Below are 23243 nucleotides of genomic sequence, written 5' to 3'. Positions count from 1 at the left end.
CACCACCACACAAGACATGTTTACTGCGCACCGTTAACTGCGACTTTTAACTACTGACGCGTTGTTTGAATAGCTTGTAAGAACTACGCAATCGAAGCGATGAGAGATTATTTTTTTGTTTAACATCACGTGAAAAGTAAAAATTAGGGCAAATATTATACGATCAAGGCAGAATCTGATTTCACAACTATCATTATGCAGAATGCGAAGAAAAATATATTCTTTTAAATTTGAAATAGTTTCTTTTTGTTCGTGAAAAGGCCGAAACACAGCCATCGAAGCGTTCGACGGTTACCATGGAAACGGGGTCTCCGATAGCAACTACCCAGTGACTTGTTATTTGCAGCAACACTAGCGTAGCAGTACCCTCTGCAGTACAAGCGGGGTGCATTTCACGTGCGGTCACGATGTTTTGGGGATTCTGTGAAGCACTTAATTTTATCCAGCAATACCAGAAGAAATTATCAGCCGATGGGTCTCTACCGGAAAGCTTAAACATTTTACTGTTCGGAAGCGGTGACCCGCGACACATCCTGGCGACCGCATCGCAGCTATTCCTTCATCCCGGCCTGAAAGTCAACGTGTACCTAGCGGAAGGATGCATCGAACTGCTGGCACGACATATGGTGCTGCTTGCGGTCGCTTTCGAAGACCCGGAACTGCTCTCGCTCAAAGGCAAAACGCATCTCTTTATGGACCTCTTTGGAAACAATCTCATCCGCCCGTTCAGCAGTGCCTACTTGAGCAGTAAGGCGAAAGAGCTGACCGACATCATCACCGACGTGGAGTACGCGCAGCGCCAAGCACCGATGTTCAATTACGAAACGCTACGATATAAGGAGCGCGATCAGCTCGAGAACGTGTTTCGCTTCTGGACGAATGCGCCGGAACACGTGTTCAATATCGCACGCTACTGGGAAGATCGGTTGCGCGTGCAGCTCGGTGAGCGGTACGATCATCGCAACGGTGCATTCGATTGGGATTTGCAGATGCGACTGCGGGAAAACGGTGCGAAGCAGGTGTGCCCCCAGGAGTACAAGCACTGGCGGGAGACGGGAATCGCCTTCACCTTTCCCGAGTACGAGCAGAGCGATCCGAACAAAACGTTTGCCGTCGGGTTGGTGCGCAACGGGAAAGGGTTTCTGCACCGTGGTTCGGTTGGTGATAACATGACCGGACCGTACATAGCGTTCGGGCACAAGTGTGCCGAGGAGAGGCTTTCCCGCTCCAAGCATGGTGTGAATGATTTCCGCTCGACCGATGTGACGGAGCGCAATGTGCTGCAGATAGTGTACGAAATTCAAAACCGGAAGCCATACTGCTTCGATCCGAAGGACATCCATCAGTACGGTGCGCACCAGCTGGATGCGGGGAAAAATCTCAACAAACACGAGGCACGCACCGAGTCAGCGGAAGCCATACATTACAATAAACCCCTTTTGAGGTGCGACAATTTAACCATTCACTTCCTTTCTGTGGAAGACGTTTTGCGGATGCACGAGATGGAGCGGTTTGCTGGCAAGTTCGATGTCGTATTTGTGGCAAGCAACTATCTGGGCTTGGTTAAGGACGGTTTTAGCCGCACCTGGAAGGAGAACAGCCTCGTGTGCTTCGAAACGCGTCAGCTAACCGTTTTCAGCAAAGAGGAAATTAAAGAACATACCGAAAAGATTAAGGCCTTCGCACAGAAGGAATCCCTCGCAGCGGTGACAAACTTTTCCATCAACAAAAATCATCCCGTCCTTTTATACAAGCGTGCCGCCAATAAGTGAACGCAAATGTATTAAGCTCTAATAAATATGAATATAACAAAAGATTGGCCCTCCTACGATGTAGCGATCTCTTTCAGCGGTCCCTCCAGGTAGGTGGCAAGGGCTTGCGCTTTTTCCTTCAGTATGCCAAGCCCCACACTGTCCCGGGCGTACAGACAGAGCAGCAGGTTGGCCACCTGCGTAATGACGACGTTACCGTTCTCACACTGCAGAAACACGTACTGGAGTCGATCTTCTCGGAATGCGTTGCGGCCATTCTTTTCGTAAACGGACCAGATGTTGCTCGCGATCGCCGCTGTGACCGTGGCGTCCTTGTCGCCGAATCCGGAAAACGCCAGCAGTGCTCCTTCGTGTGTGAGCAGGCTGGAAAAAGGAAGGGGGAAAGCAGTGACATGTAAATCAGAACCATTCCCGTATTGTGCGTGGTCGTGTGTAAAGTACATCGTGTTTTCGACGCCTCCCGTATTCGCCTGGCTCAGTACGGATGTTAGAACTTTGGGTTGAAGCATGGTGGCACACAAATGATAAGGCTGGTCCGAGGGTTTGAGTAGACTAATCACAAGTAACTTGATGCGTTATCACGACCGATGGAATACCGTTTTTTGGAACGCAAAGGAAAGAAACGAGAAGAGCAACTGATCCCGACCGCAAGTGTTGTTGTTTACATTTTGTGTCAACGGTGGGGGATTGGATGTGCATGGAAAAGTGACATTTTATGGAATTGCTTTAATCGAAACAGATTGTATTTAAAAGTAAAAATCGAGTTGTATAGCATTTATGATCAACTACATTTAAAAGAGAACAAATAAGAGTAATTTAAACATTTTTAAACATAATTTGACAGCTCTCGTACTGAACGCCTTGTACAGCGAAGGGTTAATGACAGATGAACTGTCAACGCGTTTGTTTACCACATATTGATACGCATCTTTTTCATCGTGTTTGCAAAAGTGTACGAAAATCGTGCTAAAATTGTGTATTTTTACTTCATCCAGCCAAAATGGATGAATTGGAGCAGCTTGAGCATCTTTCGCTGGTGTCCAAGATTTGTACAGAGCTGGAAAACCATCTCGGCTTGAACGACAAAGATTTGGGTAAGCATCGAGCTTGTTGTGTGACTGTGTGTTGTATGACCTCAATATTTCAATAAAATAAATGTATTTTTCTCATTTGCAGCGGAATTCATCATCGATCTGGCACACAAAAATCCCACCATCGAAGCGTTCAAGCGTGTGCTGGTCGAAAATGGGGCCGAATTTTCCGACTCGTTCACAACGAACCTGCTGCGTATCATACAGCTGATGAAGCCCGCCGGGAAGCAGAGCACATCCGCGTTCGAGGACGACGCAAACGATGGCAAGAACCTTGCGTACAAGTTTCCCGGCTTGGCGATACCGAACAACAAAAAAGCGTACTCTTCGGATGAGGAAGCGGAGGACGACACGAAGCACGACAAAAAGCGGATAGAAAAGTATAAAGACAGGAAGGAGGAAAAGAAACCCCTTGGCGGTGGTGATGTGGTGGACGATATGTTTTCGGAGTTGGAACAGATGGCACCATCGAAGGGAGGCAAAGAGGGTGGAAAGTCGCGCGAGCAGCTCGAGGTGGACAATATGTTTGCGGAGCTGGAGAATCTAGCCCCTTCCAAGTCGACCGAAGAGGAAAAGGAAGTGGCGAAGCGTCGCGATCGCCGTAGCCAGTCGCGAGAACGAAGGAGAGAGCGCAGCAAATCGAGAGACAGGCGTCGGGATCGAAGCAAATCGCGAGATCGTCGAAGAAGAAGCAGATCCAAGGATAGAAGACGCAGAAGTCGATCGAAAAGTCGTGATCGGCATGATCGAGATAGAACAAGGGACCGGGACCGGGACCGCGATCGTGGAGGTCGAGACCGTGATCGAGACCGCGATCGGGAGCGTGATCGGCGTTCGAGAAGAAGCCGTTCGCGCAGCAATTCGAAGGAGCGGTCCCGCCATCGCAATCGTAGCAATTCCCGGGAACCGCCAGCGGCCATGGAGAAGCGCAGAATGCCTCCACCCATGCCGGAAGAGCCGGAACCGGGCCATATCTACGACGGGCGCGTGGTGAACATTGTCGCGTTCGGATGTTTCGTACAGCTGAATGGGTTTCGGCGCAAAAAAGAAGGCTTGGTGCACATTTCGCAGCTTTCCACCGAGGGCAGAGTAAATCTCGTGACCGATGTCGTTAACCGCGGTGACGAAGTGAAGGTGAAGGTGATGTCCCTGGCGGGGAACAAAATTTCCCTCAGCATGAAAGAGGTGGAGCAATCGAGCGGACGGGATCTGAACCCACTTTCTCACGCACATTTGAAGGAAGGGGGCGATGGGGAAGCAGGCGCCCGCAATCCCGATCGTCCAATGACCGTTCCGTCGATGCTGAACCTCCAGGAGGGCACGCTGGAGCAGGTAGAAGAAACGTCCCGCAAGAAGGTGACGCGTATCTCTTCGCCCGAGCGCTGGGAGATTAAGCAAATGATCTCGTCCGGTGTGATCGATCGCTCCGAGATGCCCGACTTTGACGAGGAGACGGGTCTGCTGCCGAAGGATGAGGACAGTGAGGCGGACATTGAGATAGAAATCGTGGAAGATGAGCCCCCGTTCCTGCAGGGCCATGGTCGCGCCCTGCACGATCTTTCGCCGGTGCGTATCGTGAAGAATCCGGACGGTTCGCTCGCCCAGGCGGCCATGATGCAGACGGCACTGGCGAAGGAGCGGCGCGAGCAGAAGATGCTGCAGCGCGAGCAGGAGATGGACGCGGTGCCCACGAACATGAACAAGAACTGGATCGATCCGCTGCCGGATGAGGATGACGAGCGAACGGCGGCGTCCAATACGCGCGGTGTCGGCATGTCCACGCAGGACGTGCCGGAGTGGAAGAAGGCCATCATTGGCGGCAAGAAGAGCTCGTTCGGGCGCAAAACCGACATGAGCCTGGTGGAGCAGCGCCAATCGCTGCCCATCTACAAGCTGCGCGACGATCTCATCAAGGCCGTCACCGACAACCAGATACTGATCGTGATCGGCGAGACGGGCTCGGGTAAAACGACGCAAATCACGCAGTACCTAGCGGAGAGCGGGTTTATTGCGCGGGGCAAGATTGGCTGTACGCAGCCGCGTCGTGTTGCGGCCATGTCGGTGGCGAAGCGCGTGGCGGAGGAGTACGGTTGCCGACTCGGGCAGGAGGTTGGCTACACGATCCGCTTCGAGGACTGCACGAGCCAGGAAACGGTGATCAAGTACATGACGGACGGTATGTTGTTGCGTGAGTGTTTGGTGGATTTTGACCTCAAATCGTACTCGGTCATCATGCTGGACGAAGCGCACGAGCGTACGATACACACGGATGTGTTGTTTGGGCTGCTGAAGCAAGCCGTCCAGAAGCGACCGGAACTGAAGCTGATCGTCACGTCGGCCACGCTCGATGCGGTCAAGTTTTCGCAATATTTCTTCGAAGCACCCATCTTTACCATCCCCGGACGAACGTTTCCGGTGGAGATTCTCTACACAAAGGAGCCGGAAACGGACTATCTGGACGCATCGCTCATCACCGTCATGCAGATCCATCTGCGTGAACCGCCGGGGGATGTGCTGCTCTTCCTCACCGGTCAGGAGGAGATTGATACTGCCTGTGAGATTCTGTACGAGCGGATGAAGTCGTTGGGTCCGGACGTTCCGGAACTCATCATCCTGCCCGTCTACTCTGCCCTCCCGTCGGAAATGCAAACGCGCATCTTCGATCCGGCGCCACCCGGCAGCCGTAAGGTCGTAATTGCAACCAACATCGCCGAAACGTCACTAACCATCGACGGAATCTACTACGTGGTCGATCCCGGCTTCGTCAAGCAGAAGGTGTACAACTCGAAGACGGGCATGGATTCGCTGGTGGTTACGCCCATCTCGCAAGCGGCCGCCAAACAGCGGGCGGGCCGTGCCGGTCGTACCGGGCCGGGCAAAGCCTACCGGCTCTACACGGAGCGCGCCTATCGGGATGAAATGTTGCCCACTCCGGTGCCGGAAATTCAGCGAACCAATCTAGCCACCACCGTGCTGCAACTGAAAACGATGGGCATTAACGATCTGCTGCACTTTGATTTCATGGATGCGCCGCCGGTGGAATCGCTGGTGATGGCACTGGAACAGCTCCACTCGCTTTCAGCCCTCGACAATGAAGGTTTGCTCACGCGGCTCGGCCGAAGGATGGCAGAGTTTCCGCTCGAGCCGAACCTTTCTAAGCTGCTGATCATGTCCGTAGCGCTCCAGTGCTCCGACGAAGTGCTCACAATCGTTTCGATGCTTTCGGTGCAGAACGTGTTCTACCGGCCAAAGGACAAACAGGCACTGGCCGATCAGAAGAAGGCAAAGTTTAACCAAATCGAGGGTGACCATCTGACGCTGCTGGCCGTTTACAATAGCTGGAAGAATAATAAGTTCTCGAACGCCTGGTGTTACGAGAACTTTGTCCAGATTCGAACGCTGAAGCGGGCACAGGACGTGCGCAAGCAGCTGCTGGGCATTATGGATCGACACAAGCTGGACGTGGTTTCGGCGGGCAAGAATACGGTACGCGTGCAGAAAGCGATCTGCTCTGGGTTCTTCCGCAATGCGGCCAAGAAGGACCCGCAGGAGGGCTACCGAACGTTGGTGGATTCGCAGGTCGTTTACATTCATCCATCCAGTGCACTGTTCAACCGGCAACCGGAATGGTAAGGACTTCAAATGGATTACCGTTTAAGAGTGTTTTTTTCCTGTGTTCATTTTTACTAATCATTTTAATTTCGATTTTCTCCACTTGCTCTCCACTTTCTAGGGTTGTCTATCACGAGCTCGTCCAGACGACGAAGGAGTACATGCGCGAGGTGACCACGATCGATCCGAAATGGTTGGTAGAGTTTGCACCAGCCTTCTTCCGCTTCTCGGACCCCACGAAGCTCAGCAAGTTCAAGAAGAACCAACGGCTGGAACCGCTGTACAACAAGTACGAGGAACCGAACGCGTGGCGTATCAGCAGAACCCGAAGGCGTCGCAATTAAGCACACCAAAAGGCAACGACCATCTTCTATCTTCGCTTGTGACTGGGGAGACTACCCGTCTACCGTACAACGACGGGTTGGACTATCTTTTAATCTTACAATATAGAACTGCCACACAATGGCTTCCTCTCACTCACGCCTCCCATTTAATACCTACCTTTCCCTAACTTGGGATGGGAACTTTGTTTACTATTGTTTCGCTTATCGCCCGTCCGTTTGTTGTTGAAGTTAAATTTAAATTTCGCCACCTCACGCATCTCCTGCTCTTTGGCTGCCGCCTCATCCACCGTCGTTATCTTGCGGCGGGGTACGTGCTGGAACGCTTTCTCGAAGTTGTTGCTCGTTTTCAGCTCCAGCATGATCGCAACCATCTGATCGAGGGTAAGCGATTTGCCGCTCTTAAACTGAAAGTACCGATCCAGCGGCAGCCGTGCCATCCGCAGACCAAGCTTCTTGGCCTTGCCGAGCGAAACGGCCTCCTGGGATGATTTGTCCACCATGGCGCCGATTATGTACACATCGTCTGGGTTAAACTCAGTCAGATCGTTCTTGCAGTGGGGCGTCAGGTAGACCAGCCGCTCTTTGGGGAAAAGCTCCGTATAGCTCCGATCGGTAACGTTGAACGGGAACTCGGGCTGGTGGATTTGCACCAGATGCTTTTCGAGCTGTTTCATCGTCGTCTTGCCATAGTTTGCATTGCAGTGGTGAATGTTGAACGGTTCCTCGTGGGACCGGTTGAGCGCGAAGCACAGCATCAGCTGCTTCGCCGTGTTGCGCATCTCCTTATCGTTCATGTAATCATCGTACGAGCAATCGATCACCAGATTGCACCCGAACTGCATCGCTTGAACGAGCCTGTGGAAAGGTCAAGGTGGAAGTGAAGCCAACGGTTACTACTATCCGATGTCGATCGTTCGGGTGGATCGTATTACCGGTTGTTGTGAAAGTGATCCATCTTCGAGTCGTATATCCGCAGGAACATTGTGTTGTGAAACAGCCCGTACACGATGTGATCGTTTGCCGCCGTCGCCTTTATTAGCTCTTCCCGCCGCTTGGCGATCTCTTCCTGTTTGCGCTCCTTTTTCAGCTTCTGTCCCAATCGAACCATTTCAATGTTCCACAGGTAAAGGTAGTATTGACGACGCTGGTTTCTGCAAAAAAACGGAGGTGTAAATTTCCATTGTCGTCATCGATTAAAAGTCATAATGGAGGGCATACGATTCAGCTGCTTACCGGGACGATAAACCTAATAGATGTTCCCACTGATCCGGCTTGATGGTAGAAACGGAGGGCACCTTTCTACCTTCCTGCCGCATCACCTCTATCTCTAGCTCGAGCACTTTTCTACGCTTCTCCGCATCGAACCCGGGTGTGGTGGTGCTATTGGGTTTGGCCGTTTCGCTACCATCGGCTTTCTGCTCCGGTAGCTCTTTGCTGTGGGGAAGATTTGTGTACTGTTTCCATAATGCTGCACCGCAGGCTGCAGGTTGTTGCAGGTGGCGTCCACCGAGCGAGGTGGGAAACGAGGTTTTCGCAAATATTCTTGCCGTAAGCGCGAATGTACGTAACATTTTCGGGCCCGCCTGTTGTACAATAGATGTTGCTGTAAATCGCAAATAGCACAACATGCGCTGGGGTTTGACAATTTGCGCCGTGTGTGTGTTTGTTTACGTTTTGGAAACGTCAAAAATTCGGGTAGAGATGGTCCTTTTGCACGGTGCGCTAAAAAAGACAGTGAAACAGGGAAGGAAATCATTTTTACTTGTAGATTTAAATGTTTGTAATTTGTAAATTTCAGAGTCTAGTATGAAGCATTTTAAAAGCATAGAAAGTAACATAACCTTAAAAATTACTCAACACTTCATGCAAAAGAGAGAACAAGCATAGAGAGTGGCTGATGGATACTGCACACTGGGATCGAATGGGAACAAAATATTACTTATCATTAAAATCGTTCTGTATTTTAATACAGAACTCAAATTTAACGTTCAAACTAACAAGCTTTTAAAAGATTATCAAATTTTAGATTTAAATTTTAGGACATTTTTTGACCACCCTCTACCAACAACAAGAACCCATAGTGCAAAGGCATGGCGTGCTCGAGGCAAAAGCGCCAACGGTACGGATCGCTTTCCACACAGTTCGTTGCAAGAAATCGGTTCGTCGTTTTCCACGCCACTAGCGCATTGTTTTGTGTGCGTGGTGGTCGTCTGTTTTAATTGCCGTCCCGTGCGAACGGGTTCTAACGGGGAATTGTGTTGCTAAAAATTGCCACAAAAAGAAAAAAAGGAAACGCAATAATGGTTTAAAAGTTTTTTTGTTTGTTAAACATGTTTGTGAGATTCGAACCACCGCGTACCACCGTCGTCATCAACAGCAGCAGCAGCAGCAGCAAACGCAACAGTAGTGCAGCATCCAACCAAGCCCGTCGTAGTGGTGCATCGGCCGTGTGATCGAATGTGTTTTCCAGCAATAATAATACATCCAAGCAAGCCATACTAGAGCGAGAGAAGAAGAAGAAAAAATGCGTCTTTCCGCGCGCATCAAGTGTTTCAAGTATTTAGTGTACGCATATGTTATTCTAATATCGGTGAGTGATTCTGCGCTATATTGTGATGGTGTGTGTGTGTGTGCGGGTAGAGCGCAAACAGTTTGCGCACTAGCGATATTAGCGATCATGCAGTAGAAGAAAAAAAAGTCAAGTATGCAAATCACATGTGTTGTTCGTTTGAAATTTAAATTAGTAGCCATTGCGTGTGCAGAAAGCGATCGGCTTTGAATGGAATGTTGTGCAGAGGTGACAACGCTACAGACGAGACACACACACAAACACAAAGATTGGTGATCTGTTTTGCAAAAAGATCATCATGCAAAGTCACGCTACCTGATGAGAAGGGATGAATTATAAAAAAGGGGAATGCTAATTGCGCGTGATGTGTCGTAGTCGTTGTACACGAAGGGCATAGCTTTCCCTTCGCCATAATGAAGTGATTAATCGTGAGCCTTCGTCGTTTGTTCTGTCCTAGTGTCGGTCGTTAAGGTTGTAGCCATGTTTCTTCTTCATAACTATTGGCAGGAGGTCAAAGAAAAATCTCGATAAATGCATCGACGTGCTCGTACGTGAAGTTGAAGTCTTCCCTCGTCTTCCACCCTAATCGCTTCGCTAAGGGGTCTTAAACCTGTATTTACTGTAACGCACACATCTACACAGGCTCAGTTATGCACCCTCCAAAACCGGAATCCGTACTGTATCCGTACAGTAACGATCATGGTGGTGGTGGTGGTATGAGGTTAGCAGTTTACACAGAGGGGTAACTAACATAAAACAGACAAAAATGTGCTCTGGTAAAAGGAAAGGTAAGAAAACGCATGCTGAACTTGCTGAAATGGACGCGTGTGTGTCCGTGTGTGTGTGTGTGTGTGTGAGAGAGAAAGAGATAGAAAAATGCCGCTTGAAAAGAGGATTTCCACAATTGGGAAAACCATCCCATCATCGAAAAAAAATCATCTTGCAAAAAAGCTTAAAATGAGTCTACTGCAAACTAACAATAACCTATTACACCATGTTAGCGTTTGAAAAGCGGCATTTAAAGTGTGCTGCGCGTTATGTACAAGCAACTACAGTGGTGGTTGTGTGTGTGTGTGTTGGTGCATCACACACCTTGCGTGCGCGCGTGTATGGGTGCGATAGTTTTCTTACCTGGTCCCGCACGCGCACGCTACCTGTGGTTACCCCGGGCAACGATCACCCCGATTCGAGGGAAGTTAGGCCTACCACGCACGTACACATCCATCAAAAGTGCAGGCGAGTCGATAAAACGGGGCCAATCGGCTGGTTAGAGAAATGTCACCCCCAAGATAAAACCACACGCTGGACTTTCTCGCACCCCCAATTTCCTCCCCGCCCCCCCTCCCCACTCCATTCCAACCCACAAATCGGGTTTGAAGCCACAAACACACAACACAAAGAGATGGCCCGCCCTTCTCCACTATTGACTTTTGTGCGTCAAACACTAAACAGCCACAATACAGCTCTCTTGGTCACACTATTATGCTGAGTAGACACAGCAGCAACAAATACAAGCACACACATTCACAAAACCTCCACCGGTTACGCTTCAGTGAGCTAATTCCTAACGCGAGACGGACGTGTATAGTGTTACTGGCCGGAAAACTCCGCCGTGGCCACGAGCAATCCCGCTAGAATTCGAACTCCAAAACCGAATCATCATTTTTACCAGCGAAAGCAGAGAACTCCTCTGTCCCTCTGTTTTTAACGCCATTGTGTGAAATGTGATTATTCATCATCAAGTACACGAGCAGAGCGGGCCGGAAAAGCGTGCGAATCCGGGAATGGGGCAACAGGGAAAGGATGATTAAGCACCAGGACCTATTTTAAAACTCAATCCATCTTTTTCCCCACAAACAAACCCCCGCCGAGGTGGACGAATCAGGCCGGCCCCATATCCGATACGACCTTTACGCGTCTCAAGGCTCAGGTTATGCGAGACGAGCTACTATAAACAAAACGCGGTCGACCACCACATTCACAAGCTTCAGAAACGAAACCGGCAAAACAGAGGGAGAGTGAGCCTACACCGACACCTTCTAAATGGATTGTCGCCACCAGATGTGGTCCATTCAATAATTCCGAGCATCAGCTTCAGTTTACCAAACAACTCTACCGAACGCTGGGTAAATAAAAGTTCGGCCCCATGCCCGGTGATTGCGGACATAAATACTGATCACCGGAGCGGGGGACGGAGAATCACCCACAAAAGCAATATGAATCCACCATTTCCGACTTTTCTGACACAGAAAGCTGATGGAAAACAGAGAGCAAAAGGCTAGGGAGAATTACGATGTAAAATGTCCGAGGGGTTCGCTTCCCAAAGTCCGAATTCTAAGTTGTAGGGGTTTCAAAGCGAGTCCCCTTTACAGAGGGGTTTGGCCTGAGCAAACCTACCCCAAAAACAAGGCTCGGTTCTAAAGCAAACAAGCAAGATCCAGCAACGGCGCCTACTTGGATTTTGTAACATGGGAGCGCTCATACCTCCAGCAAGTACTTCAAACAAACAAAACATCGTTGGCAGAACGTTAAAAAAGACAAACCTATCTCGAGGCTACCTACATACCCTTGAATGTATATATCTGACGACGTTAACACAAAACATTGTGACCGTGGATGGGATGGGACATGGGGCCCACTTCATTATCGTCTCGCGCTATCTCGCTGTACCCCATTACATTTGGAGCAAGAAGACATCATTATCTTTGCTGCTGGCCTGGCCTGGCGTGCCAGGGCGTGGGTTGGATGTCGCGAGACATCCTCTCTCTCTCTCGGGGGTATTGCGATATACTTCTAATTATAGCTTGGCTTCGCATGGCTGGACGGGCATGAAACAATAGTTGGACGAAAATTGGCCAGTCCAAGTCATCAAAACTCCCTCCACACACTGAAGTTGCTACGCGTAATGTGCCACATATCACACGCGATGATACCACTGGAAGCCTTACGAATCCTACACTCGCCACACATACACACACACACACACTCTGTCACAGCCCTTTTGCCACTTTCCTCGGGCCATCCACTGGAACACCCCTGCAGCTGGAAGAATGGTTGTGGCAAGGATTATCGTCATGGATCCGTGAGTTAATCCATGTACTTTTGCCTGGTTGGTTAAGTTTTCTCGAATTTTTCCTCTATTTGTCTATTGTTTTTTGGTTGTGATATTTTCCGCTCAAATTGATTTCCTCGCCCTTTTCTCCATTGCCCCCCTCCCTATACGTTCGTTGGGGCTATCACTTAACGTGCAGAGACCGTTGAAATGTTGTCCCATTTAATTCAGTTAAGCTGTTTCTGTGCTCCACAGACACACACACACACACACGCCCAGAACATACACATATTCTCTGGTCATCGTAATAATTCTTAGCATGTTTTAACAATAAAAAAGTATTCCATTTTGTCCTTGCCGTCCTTCCGTTGCTCCAAAGCGCTTCGCCCCGCACTGATATGTTGATGGAGGGGATTATGAGTGGATCCTGTGGAATGGCTTCTCGCTTGGATTTGGTCCAAATTGTGATGCGTTCCGTTGTGCATTATCTATGTGCGGTTACAGCACTACGGGACAGGAGGGGGCGGGTGCACGCAACCACCCAGCAGTGGCCAGCAGTGGCTTACTCCAAGACAAGGCAATTACTTTAATCCTGCAGAAGAAAGCATTTAGTTGGATTACTCGAGACTGCTACATACATGGTCGGCTTCCTTCCGCCCATTTCTTAGCTTTGCAATTCGGGTTTCTACAGGCGGTTGTACAGGACACAAGGCTTGCATGATTTGTGGGGAGAGTGAAGCAATGATATGTAAAGTTGTTTCTGCGGTTAGAAATTTATGATTTGCTCCAATTTGTGACCCGAAGCAAAGCCCTCATGCGTGCTGATGATGTTTTATTTACTCGCCACATATGTGTGTTTACAAAAGAATAGGGAAATGAATATGGTTCTTGGAATTAAGACACATCAGCGGGACTTTCCATCTCATATGTCTATCCCCTGGTACGCTGTTCAAGGTTAATTTAATTCTATGGAATTTCAACTAAACTAAACACCATACGATCCTATTTATATTCAAACGTTACGTTTTTTAAAGCCAATTTCTTTTAATTTTAGGAAACACATTCGAAACACGTGTGTAACACGTAACACAAATCTGCATCGAAATACGCAGTAACAGCGCCGAAATGGATGCAGCCCGAAAGGAGGACGGGGAAATGCGTTCTTGTTTTGCGCAGTTGGTGAATAAATCTCGTCGCTCCCTATTTCCGAACCGGCCCCGTGCGAAAGGGTGGGCACAGATGTAATGCCAACAGAGGGAAGGTCGGCCCTTCGTGTAGGCTGTTCGGGAGAACATTGCCGGGAAGCGGCAGGATAGAACACAACAATATCCCCCAATTTTGTTAGGGGTTGCAAAATAATCGACATTGAATGAGACGGCAAACTGCTGTTGCTGCTGCTGCTGCGTAGAAAGGACACTTTTTAATTCCCTGGAATTGCGTATTTTTATTGGCTAGAGAGTCAGCTCGGCTTTGCTTTGCATATTGAATGCATTTTTAAAGAGACGCCAGTTAGATTCGGTGCATAATTCCAGCATAAAATAGGAATTGGAGCTGTGGCATGGTTAAAAGAACATTATGAACTATTTAATTCACACCTGGTAACGTTGCTTTTTTACGAATTATAGCACCTTTAGATGTAACGATTGCGAACCGATCAAAGCACAATCGTTACTGTTTGGAAGATTACTTATCATGCAGATGATAATTAACGCTTAGCGACCTTTCACTTGTTCGCAGTGCTGGATCAAACGAGTTCGGTCCTAAGGTGCAAAAAAGCTGAACCGTTTAGCAAAAAGAAAACTCCAAAATTTGTTGGGACCACTTCCTTGTGACTATGACTGAAATAATACAACAGCACAAGGCGTTAGATCGTGTGGCGGAATACTTCAAAAGAACGAGGATCTCTTTTGTTACTTCCGGTATTTATGGTTCTGTTTGATCGTGCTGTGTTCTTCATGTACATTAACACCCAACAGTTTGTGCGTGTGTGCGTGTGTGTATTACAAAGAATGGTGCAAATTGGACATGTTTTGATCGGTCCTGTTTGCTGTTTGCTGTTTCGTGCTGCAAGCCGTGCCGACTCAGCACTGGGCCAGTGAACACAAGCAAATTGAACGGCAATAATGTTGCAGTTTTCCCAAATCGGAAAAGCAAACAAACTAAGGTTTTCCCATGTTCTGCACTCTCTCTCTCTCTCTCCGTGTTGGTGACGATCACACAACATCTTCGCTGTGCGTATAGCGAATTACGGAGAGTCGATCGATACCGATGACGATGGTGAAGTAGTAGAAGCAGAGCACATACAACACCCTCCTGCTCGTACGCATCTGGAGATGTTTCGAGTTCAAGAATTTTGATCAAGTACGAGTATCGCTGCGAAAGCACGATACACACCTCAACTTCTTCCAACGCGAACCCAAGAAGTATAAATAAACAAAACGGTATGTTTTTGGAAAGAAAAGGGGGGGGGATAGAATGGGATGGGCTGAGGCCCTCCCTGTTGGAGGAGTATCGCAGTAAGATCATTCAACCGTTCAAGTTCTTTTGCTTGGCCCGCTTGCCCCCGCTGATACCGATGGATGCATTAGAAGGCCTTCGGATCGGGTACGAGAGTAGTCGTACTTTGGTTGTTCACTCGACGGCGGTAATTCACATCCAGTCGAAGTTGTCTCGAAGGTAGACACATACGACGTATTGGAGATGGGGTTCCCCTACTCTCATACGAGACACATTGGCCAGCTGATGGGAAGGGCTGTCTAAGTTTAGAATCGTGAGTCTTTCCATACACGGTCGTGGTGTGGTAATGGTAGTCATCGGAGCTCTCTCATCGCACTACAGCCGGAGTAGGGAAAAGATGCGAAAAAACCTGGGCCCCCGCTTAAGGTCCCTTAGAAGGGAGTGGTGCTAATGGGTGTGGCAATCAGTGCAGACTTTCAGAGCTGTCCCCGTGTGTGCCCCCGTCGTGGGGTCGTAGTGGTAACGTGTCAATCGTCACAGACCGCAAGCTCTTGCGGTTTCGGTTTTTCGAAAACGGACTTTAATTAACAGGAGGACTGAACTCTCTCCCTCATTACGATACAATATTTCTCGACCACTCAAAACTCGATCAAGGGAGTATCTCGGATGATGATCTCGTCGTGTGCGTTTCATTAATCTTTTATGGTCGAGCACCACGCATCTGCAACTGATCTAAACTTCAAAGAGAACACTTTTATGGGCTTTTAGAAACGATTTTACATCACCGCCAGTAAAACCATGATCATTCAATGGTTTCGAAAGTTTGTAACTTCCTGGAACCTTTTTATTGAATGTTGGGGTCGTGCTATACTAATGTTCAAGAGTGTAGCATATTTTTGTTCTAGATATTAGAGAGAAAATGAGGACAAAATAACAGTTACGCCTTTAGTACATTAGAACTCGCATATCTCTTTCTCTCTCTAGCAGCGTTACTAACATCATTAATGTCGGCACAGACACACAAAAAAGATGATTTGTAGTCACACTTCATTTACTGAAAATCATCCAAATGAGCTCTCTCTCTCTCTCTCGCTAGGCGGTTTTTTGCATATGTTGCCGCAAAGTCATCTTCCCTCAGCCAGTCTCTACGGTCTATGTGTGTCAAAGATGCTGGTGCTTGTTGGCAAGTAGACCACATATGAATCTGGGTATCGTTCTCTACGGATGCGCTATTGGTTGATATTTTTGTTCTTTTTTGCTTGCCTTCAACACCAAACCAAATCGAACGTTGTCGTCGTCTAGCGGGGTACGAAACCGCGTGAAATGCGCGCTATGCGCGCGAGTAGGACCCATCGCGCAAACCTACGACTGATGTCCCTAAAGTGTGCAGCCGTCGGCTTTGGATGCTCCAATAAATTTTCCCTCAAAATTATGTCATGCTCCTCGGTACATTAAAGAGAGAGAGAGTGGAAGCTAATAAAGGGCCGTATGTGTGGAGAATAAAAACGTCAAATTAGACAACGAAATGGCTAGGTTTTGTTCACGGGAACCGGGGAACGTCTTGTGCAAGAGCTACAAACAGGAGGGATTCTTTTGCACAATTTCAGCTCGCGTGTGTTGTGGTTTGTGTTTTCCTAATGGTGCAAAAGTTTACTAAATAAAATTCTTCACATTTTCCTACCATCAATCCCCAATCATTCGCCGCCCGTAGGTTTATCGATCCTTTAGAAAGCAAAACTTCAGACTTTATTATGCGGAATTGTAAATTACCCCCATGCCGGTAATAAGTGCCAGTTCGTGTCTCAACACTCAGGCAAACGACCTCGCGGTCGCAAATGCTGGTATGGCAGGAGCACTTAAACGCTGGGCCATTACTATGGCCAATGTTTTGTAAATTCTATCACAAAAGCTCGCAAATCGCGCAGCAGCGCCCCCGATCGTTCCGATTATTGTTATGGAAAGAGTGGCACGCGTTCGGGCAAATTGGTGAAGCCTTTATGTTCAAAAAAATACTGGCGGGAAATATAAACAGACAACTCATCTTCGAATGGGTGCTCATCTTCGTACACACCATCAATGGATGCCATTTTTGCCATCGACAGAGAATATGCATTATGCATGACACGGTGACCGAGTGGGCATCATCGCCAAACCGTACAAACTTCATAATCGCCACAAACCCCGCGGCCCTATAGTTTCGAATAATCGTTTCGTTAGTTTTACGTTCCAACACTCCACTCACTTCTTTAGGCCAGGAAAAGGGGGCGATGTGTCGCGAACGAGCGCGCGCGCTCGTGGTTCTTGTATTCGTGCGCGGAATGGGTTTTGAATATGCTTTTGTTTGGATTATGTTACATTCTTGGGTGGTTGAAGCGGCCACAAACCCCGGGGCTACGGAGATGACGATTGAAGCAGGGAAGGAAGAACGATGAACAGTAAACTTTTTACTATTATGAACGTTGGACGTGACATGAGTACTCAAGCCGCCACCGCCGTTGGTCGTCGATCGTGTGTGTGCTTGTGACATCCATAACGGGCGGATGGGAGTTTGGTTGGAGCTTGCTTGAGCGATGGGTGTGAAAAATGGGGTTTAGTGTGATTGCTGCTGGCGGAAGAATTCAAAGTCACAAACCCTGCGGCGGTCACATTGTGTATGTGATGCGTGTGTGTGTGTGTGCGCGTTTCCTATTACAGAGATCTCAATCGGAAAGGGGAATTTGTCCCCAAAGGAAAGTTACGAGTGTTTAGAGATTTGTAAACAGATCTCTTAAGACGCGGCTCGACTGTTCTCGGGTTTGGGGATTCTGGGATTAATGCACAGTATTGTCACGACAGTCTCAATCATCTCAGCTCCGAGAAAGCGAAACGAGCCGACGATGATGATGATGTTTGACCTATGAGCCCGGGTAAACATTTACTCTTATTCTATTTGTCCTCCTGTAGCGTGATTGCCAGCGATCTGGAAAATTCCAGGCACTTCCATTGGGCGTCCTAATTGCTAATGGATCAATGCGTTTATTATTCCCATTGTTATTTTGTTAGAATGTCTCGCAATACTTCTAGGTTTTGAAATGCGACCGTGCTGTCAGCGATCCATCATCTGAAAAGAACCGGTCCCCCCGCCCAACAGTAGCAGCGTGTACTAACGTGTCAATCAGCGGAAATGGTCTGCTTTGCATAATATTAGTCTCATCTTGAGCAAAATCTTTACCCTGTCATAGCTCATCAGCCATTGAAACCGAGCCGCGTGGTAAGAAGAACAGGGAACTTCTTATACATTCTTATACACCGGCTCTCTCTCTCTCTCTCGTTCTCCCACAAGGTGAAGAAAAACGTTTGTGTGTTTGCTTCTAAGACAGCGATTGTTTATCTTATTTTTACACACTACAGTGTGTGTCTGTGCAGACTGTGTGCTTGTCTGCTAGTAGTAGTACTAGTAGTAGTAGTAGTGTATAAACTTTTCACACATTTGTTTATGCTAACAGCGCACAGATCCATCTTCGCGCACCGGGGACCTCTCTCCCGGGCAAGGAATTTATGAACTTGGCTAACAGTAGTTGGTCGTTTTATTTCGTGAACCGGGGGTCCGTGCGGGTTTAATTTCCAAATGTATCTCCCCTTTCCGAGTTGTGATGCATTTCAAAGATTCAAGGCCCTCATTAATTATCTACAGCTGCATTAAATTGATCATGAACAAACGAACGAACGAACGAACGATGCATTAAAGGAGAGGTGCATGATCGCTAATGGTGTTTATCCGTCTAAATTTGCTATTATCTTTTGTGATCTTTTTAATGTTGTGTTTCCCATCTTTACAACCCCCGCCCTGTTCGATGTAGATATGTGGCGGTGCACAGCTAGTAATCGGAGCATTCCTACTCTGGACCCATAAGCAGTACGCGCCGATCGTAAAGAATCAGTTCTGGGAACCGTTTGCCGTGCTGATCGGGCTCGGCATAATCTCCCAAGCCCTCTGCTACCTTGGCTGGACGTCCACGAGCCGGAAGCAGCGGTGTTACTTAGGATTGGTAATACGCACTTCACCCTTTCTTCTAATCCCAACACCAACACCAAATGTGAACACAACAACTTAATTCCCTGTTTCGTTTTCAGTTCTGCGCATTTTTAGTGCTCTTCATTGTGATCTTATTCTTAGTGAGTGGGTGGTCGGTCGCCACCAAGGCGCATCTGATCGTACCGGCCGAGGTGGCGATCGAGACGAGCTTTACCGAGTTTCTGGCAAAAGACAACACCAACGATCAGACGCACATCTGGAACCGATTGCAGCGGGATGTAAGTGATGCGCAAGCGTGCTAACGTATATCTATTGTTTTATCGTAATTCATATAAATCTCTTTTTGGCACACACACGCAAACAGTTCCGTTGCTGCGGGTACAATGGCATCCATGACTACAAGAAGAACAAGCAGATGGGCTTCCCCTGGTCCTGCTACGATCCGATCGACACGAAAGTCTTCAACACCGGCTGCATGCACGTGTTCGTGAAGAGCATCGAGATGAACATGATTCGTGTCGCCGTGGTTGCGGTTGCCTCCGCGCTAATACAGGTATGTGGGTGTTAGTGTTAGTCACACTCCTCCCCTCCGTCCCGGGTCCACCGTCCCGGGCGTGGTGATGAAAGAATGCTGTCCTCTTAAATCTTAACATAAATTCTTTTCCGCACCGGACGTGGATGTGAAGTACGGGAGAGTGGGAGGAAGCGAAACGCAGGGAACGATAAATCTTGTAGCATAAATGGAGTAACTAATTAAGAAAATTAGTCATTCTTCTTGCACGGGATCGCATCCAGCGCGATCATTTGAGGCGGACGCTTCGCTCGGTGACGTTCGGAAGCATAGGCGCCCCTCTGAAGCGAAGCGAAGATTTCAAAATAATGAATAGATTATTTATATTCAACAAATCGTGACGATGGTGGACACAAGGGGACGCCCTTATGGTAGTTGCAGCATCGAGTCACCACAAGGACCACACCTCCCCTCCCTTTGGTGTGGTTTCTGTTCTGCTGGTCAAAAATAAAATGCGTCCTCTCTGTACTCTGTTTACATCACGGGGGAGATATACACGATGTCGTCGTTGGCCGACGTCATTCGTGCCTTGGCGCTGTCTGTCAGCAACGCGCGCGCTCGCCTTCAGCGTTAAACCGTCAGCCGTACACACGGGCACACGAACGATCGCACGGATTTTGGGAGGGATGGAAGGAATGGAAGGCCACCGCCGCAGCGTGAATGTCTCGAGAAAATGTATGGCAAATGCTGGTCATTCCACCAACCGGGCCGCCGGCCGGTTGAATTGTTCCTGCGGTCGGTGGAATCCCGTCGCACAGTCGGGATTTGATCTTATTTTATGGTCACACGACACTGACTGATATCGGTTAGTCGACGTGTGTACCCCTCCGAGCACAATATGACCATTGTTGTGTCCCCCACGCTGCGTACTGTTTGGGGTGTTGTATGTTATTGTTTTTTTTTTAATTGCTCAAAACAACAGCTGCTCGTGGTGGCGTTGGAGATGATATAACGCCAGACGGAATCGATGGTGTGTGTGTGTGTGGTTGGGTACCTGTTGCTCAAAATTTCGGATGCTGTGTGTTTTTGTTCGGTGTTTCGTTCGTTCGCTGCCGGCGATCGAATGTAGGTCATGGTCTTACCGGGTGGGGTTTTGAACGTCCGTTCTAGGGCCTCGCATGTAAATGGAACCGTGCCAAATGGCGTTTAATGCTTCTTCAATGAATTTCTCAACTAGTTGCATGACTAGAACCGGCACTGTCTCTAGTTAAAGTATAATGAAGTTGTGCGTTTTGTTTTAAAATTTGAATACTGTGAAGGGGGCCTAGCTTTCTGCAATGATCTTTTGAAACGGAAAAGTCATTTCCATCATTGCATGCCCTTCACGCATTCCAACGTTCTCAAGAAAAGTATTCTGTCGCGTTCAAATTACACGGAAGTCTCGGCCAGCCCGACACGCTCTCGTCAGCATCATCAGCAGCTGTGCGTGTGTGATTGTTCCTTATCCCTCGCCAACTTCAAAATAATATTCACGTCCGGTACCACCCATTATGCCTTCTTTGTTGTTGCGTGTGTGGTCGGAAAATGTAAAAATATAGCATCGACAACCCCACACACACACACCGCATAAGATGATACGTTCCTTAGACAAACGCAGGGGCCACCTTCCTGCTGTAATGCTTCATACCCAGTTAATAAACAGCCACAAGAAAGACAAACAGTTTCCGCGCTGTGCGGTGTGCAGGCTGCATCGTGAAGGGAAACTAATAATAAACAAACGTTGTGAATGAACGTTCGGCGACTGTGCCTGTGAGATGCGGTTTATTATTGCGAATCCTTGCCGTATATGTTTTGTAACATTTCTACACAATGTTCCGATTTTGTAGTGGAGTTATTATTTTAAACGATCAAGGGGATGAATATTAACTGCAAACACAAGATCATCCTCCAAACACATTGCGTTTAGCTGTTGATCGCTTGAAACCGTCTCGCGCGCAAGCATGGATGAAATATTTCAGCCGCGTTTGAAATATTTCATCGCATTGTTTTGAAACGATTCCTTGCAATCTTGCACACAACACACTCACGGGCGTTTTCCTTTTCTTTTCAGAGCCTGGGCATATTTTGCGCCATTCAGCTGACGATGCTGCTCCGACGGCCGACCCTGATGCTGCCAAACGGTGACAACAACCATTCGGTGCGGGTCAAGCGAACCCGCGAGCTGACGCCACTGTCACCCGTCACCATCGGCAATCCGACGCCCCACAGCAGTACAAAACCGCCGATTCCACTGAAGCCCGTCGTGCCGCGGGTCGATCAACCGGTCATGAAGTCTTCTCACTGAATTTGGCGTCAGTAACCATCGCCAGTAACACATACTAGCCAACGTATACAAGCCAAGCAGATGGAAATCGTATCGTGCCCATAAATCGTTATTTTTATCACTATCTCAGCAGTACACGCGCGAGGCTGTTCCCGTGTTTGGGAATAGTTTGGACTCCATATTTTAATCACACACGAATCACAAGTACGCAGCAACCGAGTAGTGATGGCATTTCGTTTCGCGTGTTTTTTTTTTAAATTCATTCGTCCGTTAGGCGTTAGGTGGTAACTATGTACTTAAATTCCGCGCTTACAGGCCGTTAGTCGTTAGAGGGAAGAATATGAAGCAGTTTATCGAAGGAATTGTCTAAGGATAAGCGGTTAAGCACAAGCAGCAACGATCGAATATAATTATAATTTAAAGGTAGAGATTGTAAAAATAGAGCAAACAGTGAATCAATTCGCCTGAGTATCTATTGACTTGGTTGTTTCTTCCGAGCGCATCCGAAAGGTACACCGATACACCTGCTGAAATCCTCATGCAGAAGACACCCAAAGCAAAACGAGTGCATACAAACCAATATACGTGCGTTGTTTATTGATAAGCTCACACATTAGAGCATTACTATTGAGAGTGGGCGGGCTGCTTGAGTCACGGTGAAGAATTGTTTGAATGGTGCGTTATCGCGTATACCATGCCAGAAGCACATACGGATGAATCACCTGCCATCGTGTAGCGCAAAGCAAAGGAGATAAGGTATATTATTTAACATATGATGACGCGCTATCTTTTTATGCTAATTTGGCGATACTGTGCAGTATGATTAATAGGAGCATTGCCTAGGATATGATCGTCCGTGATCATATTCAAACTGTACTATGTATGTATTTTTTTTAGAATTTGACAATTCTGGTGGACAAAATCCTTGTTAACGGTACGTTGCAAAGTACTGAGGAGCTCTATTAGTCCTATAATCATGGTAATTGTAAATTAAAAGGAAACAGAAAACCAATTACTTAAGAGTCACAGTCTATTCATGGTTTTGGGATTGTAATTACACTTAGTTATTGTATGATATTTAGATGTTGTGATTTAACGACCCCAGGAAATGCGTTAAATTTGAAGATACTTGGATGTAAGCATGCTTTTTTTAACCTTTTTACTTTACTTTTGGAATTTGAGTCAAGTACAAAGCTCTTCCAGAATTATGACTCAATCCTTCTGATATTAGTTTTTGGTTGTTTTCCCCAATGTTTTGGATGCGTCCCACGTTTAATTGACCGTTTCCCACATATTATTGAAACATTCCCACGATTTATTGACATCGTTCCATTGAAAATAAATTCAAATTATAAACGAAAGTTCTGGGAAACGCTCAATAAATCATGAGACGAATCCAAACAATGTGGGAAGCATTCAAACATTCTAGAGAAGCTACTTAAAAACTAAGCAAAATCCTATGAAATATCACTCAGTTATCTCAGTTAGCGGTAGTGA

The 23243-nt window shown here is 47.7% G+C and overlaps 5 protein-coding genes across 6 annotated transcripts; 3 read left to right on the top strand and 2 right to left on the bottom strand.

The window, feature by feature from the left end:
* Positions 1–323: 323 nt before the first annotated feature.
* Positions 324–1814, top strand: LOC121591524 (dynein assembly factor 3, axonemal homolog). The gene has a single exon (XM_041912132.1). It carries the CDS (start codon positions 408–410, stop codon positions 1770–1772), a length of 1365 nt encoding a protein of 454 aa, XP_041768066.1. The 5' UTR covers positions 324–407; the 3' UTR covers positions 1773–1814.
* On the bottom strand, positions 1741–2459 carry LOC121591527 (ragulator complex protein LAMTOR2 homolog). Its single transcript, XM_041912137.1, has 2 exons — positions 2214–2459; positions 1741–2135 (listed from the first exon to the last, which is right to left on the bottom strand). The coding sequence occupies exons 1-2, from the start codon at positions 2279–2281 to the stop codon at positions 1826–1828; spliced, it is 378 nt and encodes a 125-aa protein (XP_041768071.1). The 5' UTR covers positions 2282–2459; the 3' UTR covers positions 1741–1825.
* A 199-nt stretch (positions 2460–2658) lies between these two features.
* Positions 2659–6951, top strand: LOC121592881 (ATP-dependent RNA helicase DHX8). Its single transcript, XM_041914744.1, has 3 exons — positions 2659–2866; positions 2949–6492; positions 6597–6951. Exons 1-3 carry the CDS (start codon positions 2773–2775, stop codon positions 6817–6819), a joined length of 3861 nt encoding a protein of 1286 aa, XP_041770678.1. The 5' UTR covers positions 2659–2772; the 3' UTR covers positions 6820–6951.
* Positions 6947–8487, bottom strand: LOC121592882 (mitochondrial ribonuclease P protein 1 homolog). The gene is made up of 3 exons (XM_041914745.1): positions 8053–8487; positions 7752–7970; positions 6947–7674 (listed from the first exon to the last, which is right to left on the bottom strand). Exons 1-3 carry the CDS (start codon positions 8445–8447, stop codon positions 6966–6968), a joined length of 1323 nt encoding a protein of 440 aa, XP_041770679.1. The 5' UTR covers positions 8448–8487; the 3' UTR covers positions 6947–6965.
* A 436-nt stretch (positions 8488–8923) lies between these two features.
* LOC121591364 (CD9 antigen) lies at positions 8924–22205 on the top strand. 2 transcript variants are annotated; one of them, XM_041911758.1, is made up of 5 exons: positions 8924–9409; positions 18737–18925; positions 19011–19190; positions 19277–19465; positions 21534–22205. In XM_041911758.1, the coding sequence occupies exons 1-5, from the start codon at positions 9344–9346 to the stop codon at positions 21765–21767; spliced, it is 858 nt and encodes a 285-aa protein (XP_041767692.1). In that variant the 5' UTR covers positions 8924–9343; the 3' UTR covers positions 21768–22205. The 2 variants fall into 2 exon arrangements, with proteins under 2 accessions (XP_041767692.1, XP_041767693.1); XM_041911759.1 differs by lacking the exon at positions 8924–9409 and adding an exon at positions 18382–18646.
* Positions 22206–23243: the final 1038 nt, after the last annotated feature.

This window comes from Anopheles merus, chromosome 2L (assembly GCF_017562075.2).
Source record: "Anopheles merus strain MAF chromosome 2L, AmerM5.1, whole genome shotgun sequence".
NCBI lineage: Eukaryota > Metazoa > Arthropoda > Insecta > Diptera > Culicidae > Anopheles > Anopheles merus.
This window is presented reverse-complemented; position numbering and strand designations above follow the sequence as displayed.

Coding starts and splice junctions, on each gene's coding strand:
- LOC121592882 (XM_041914745.1), bottom strand. CDS start 8,447: ATGTTGTGCTATTTGCGATTTACAGCAACATCTATTGTACAACAGGCG. Junction 7,971..8,052: donor CTATTAGGTTTATCGTCCCG/GTAAGCAGCTGA, acceptor GTTTTTTTGCAG/AAACCAGCGTCGTCAATACT. Junction 7,675..7,751: donor GATCACTTTCACAACAACCG/GTAATACGATCC, acceptor ACCTTTCCACAG/GCTCGTTCAAGCGATGCAGT.
- LOC121591364 (XM_041911758.1), top strand. CDS start 9,344: ATGCGTCTTTCCGCGCGCATCAAGTGTTTCAAGTATTTAGTGTACGCA. Junction 9,410..18,736: donor CATATGTTATTCTAATATCG/GTGAGTGATTCT, acceptor TGTTCGATGTAG/ATATGTGGCGGTGCACAGCT. Junction 19,191..19,276: donor GGAACCGATTGCAGCGGGAT/GTAAGTGATGCG, acceptor ACACGCAAACAG/TTCCGTTGCTGCGGGTACAA.
- LOC121591527 (XM_041912137.1), bottom strand. CDS start 2,281: ATGCTTCAACCCAAAGTTCTAACATCCGTACTGAGCCAGGCGAATACG. Junction 2,136..2,213: donor GGAGGCGTCGAAAACACGAT/GTACTTTACACA, acceptor TCCTTTTTCCAG/CCTGCTCACACACGAAGGAG.
- LOC121592881 (XM_041914744.1), top strand. CDS start 2,773: ATGGATGAATTGGAGCAGCTTGAGCATCTTTCGCTGGTGTCCAAGATT. Junction 2,867..2,948: donor CTTGAACGACAAAGATTTGG/GTAAGCATCGAG, acceptor TCTCATTTGCAG/CGGAATTCATCATCGATCTG. Junction 6,493..6,596: donor TTCAACCGGCAACCGGAATG/GTAAGGACTTCA, acceptor TCCACTTTCTAG/GGTTGTCTATCACGAGCTCG.
- LOC121591524 (XM_041912132.1), top strand. CDS start 408: ATGTTTTGGGGATTCTGTGAAGCACTTAATTTTATCCAGCAATACCAG.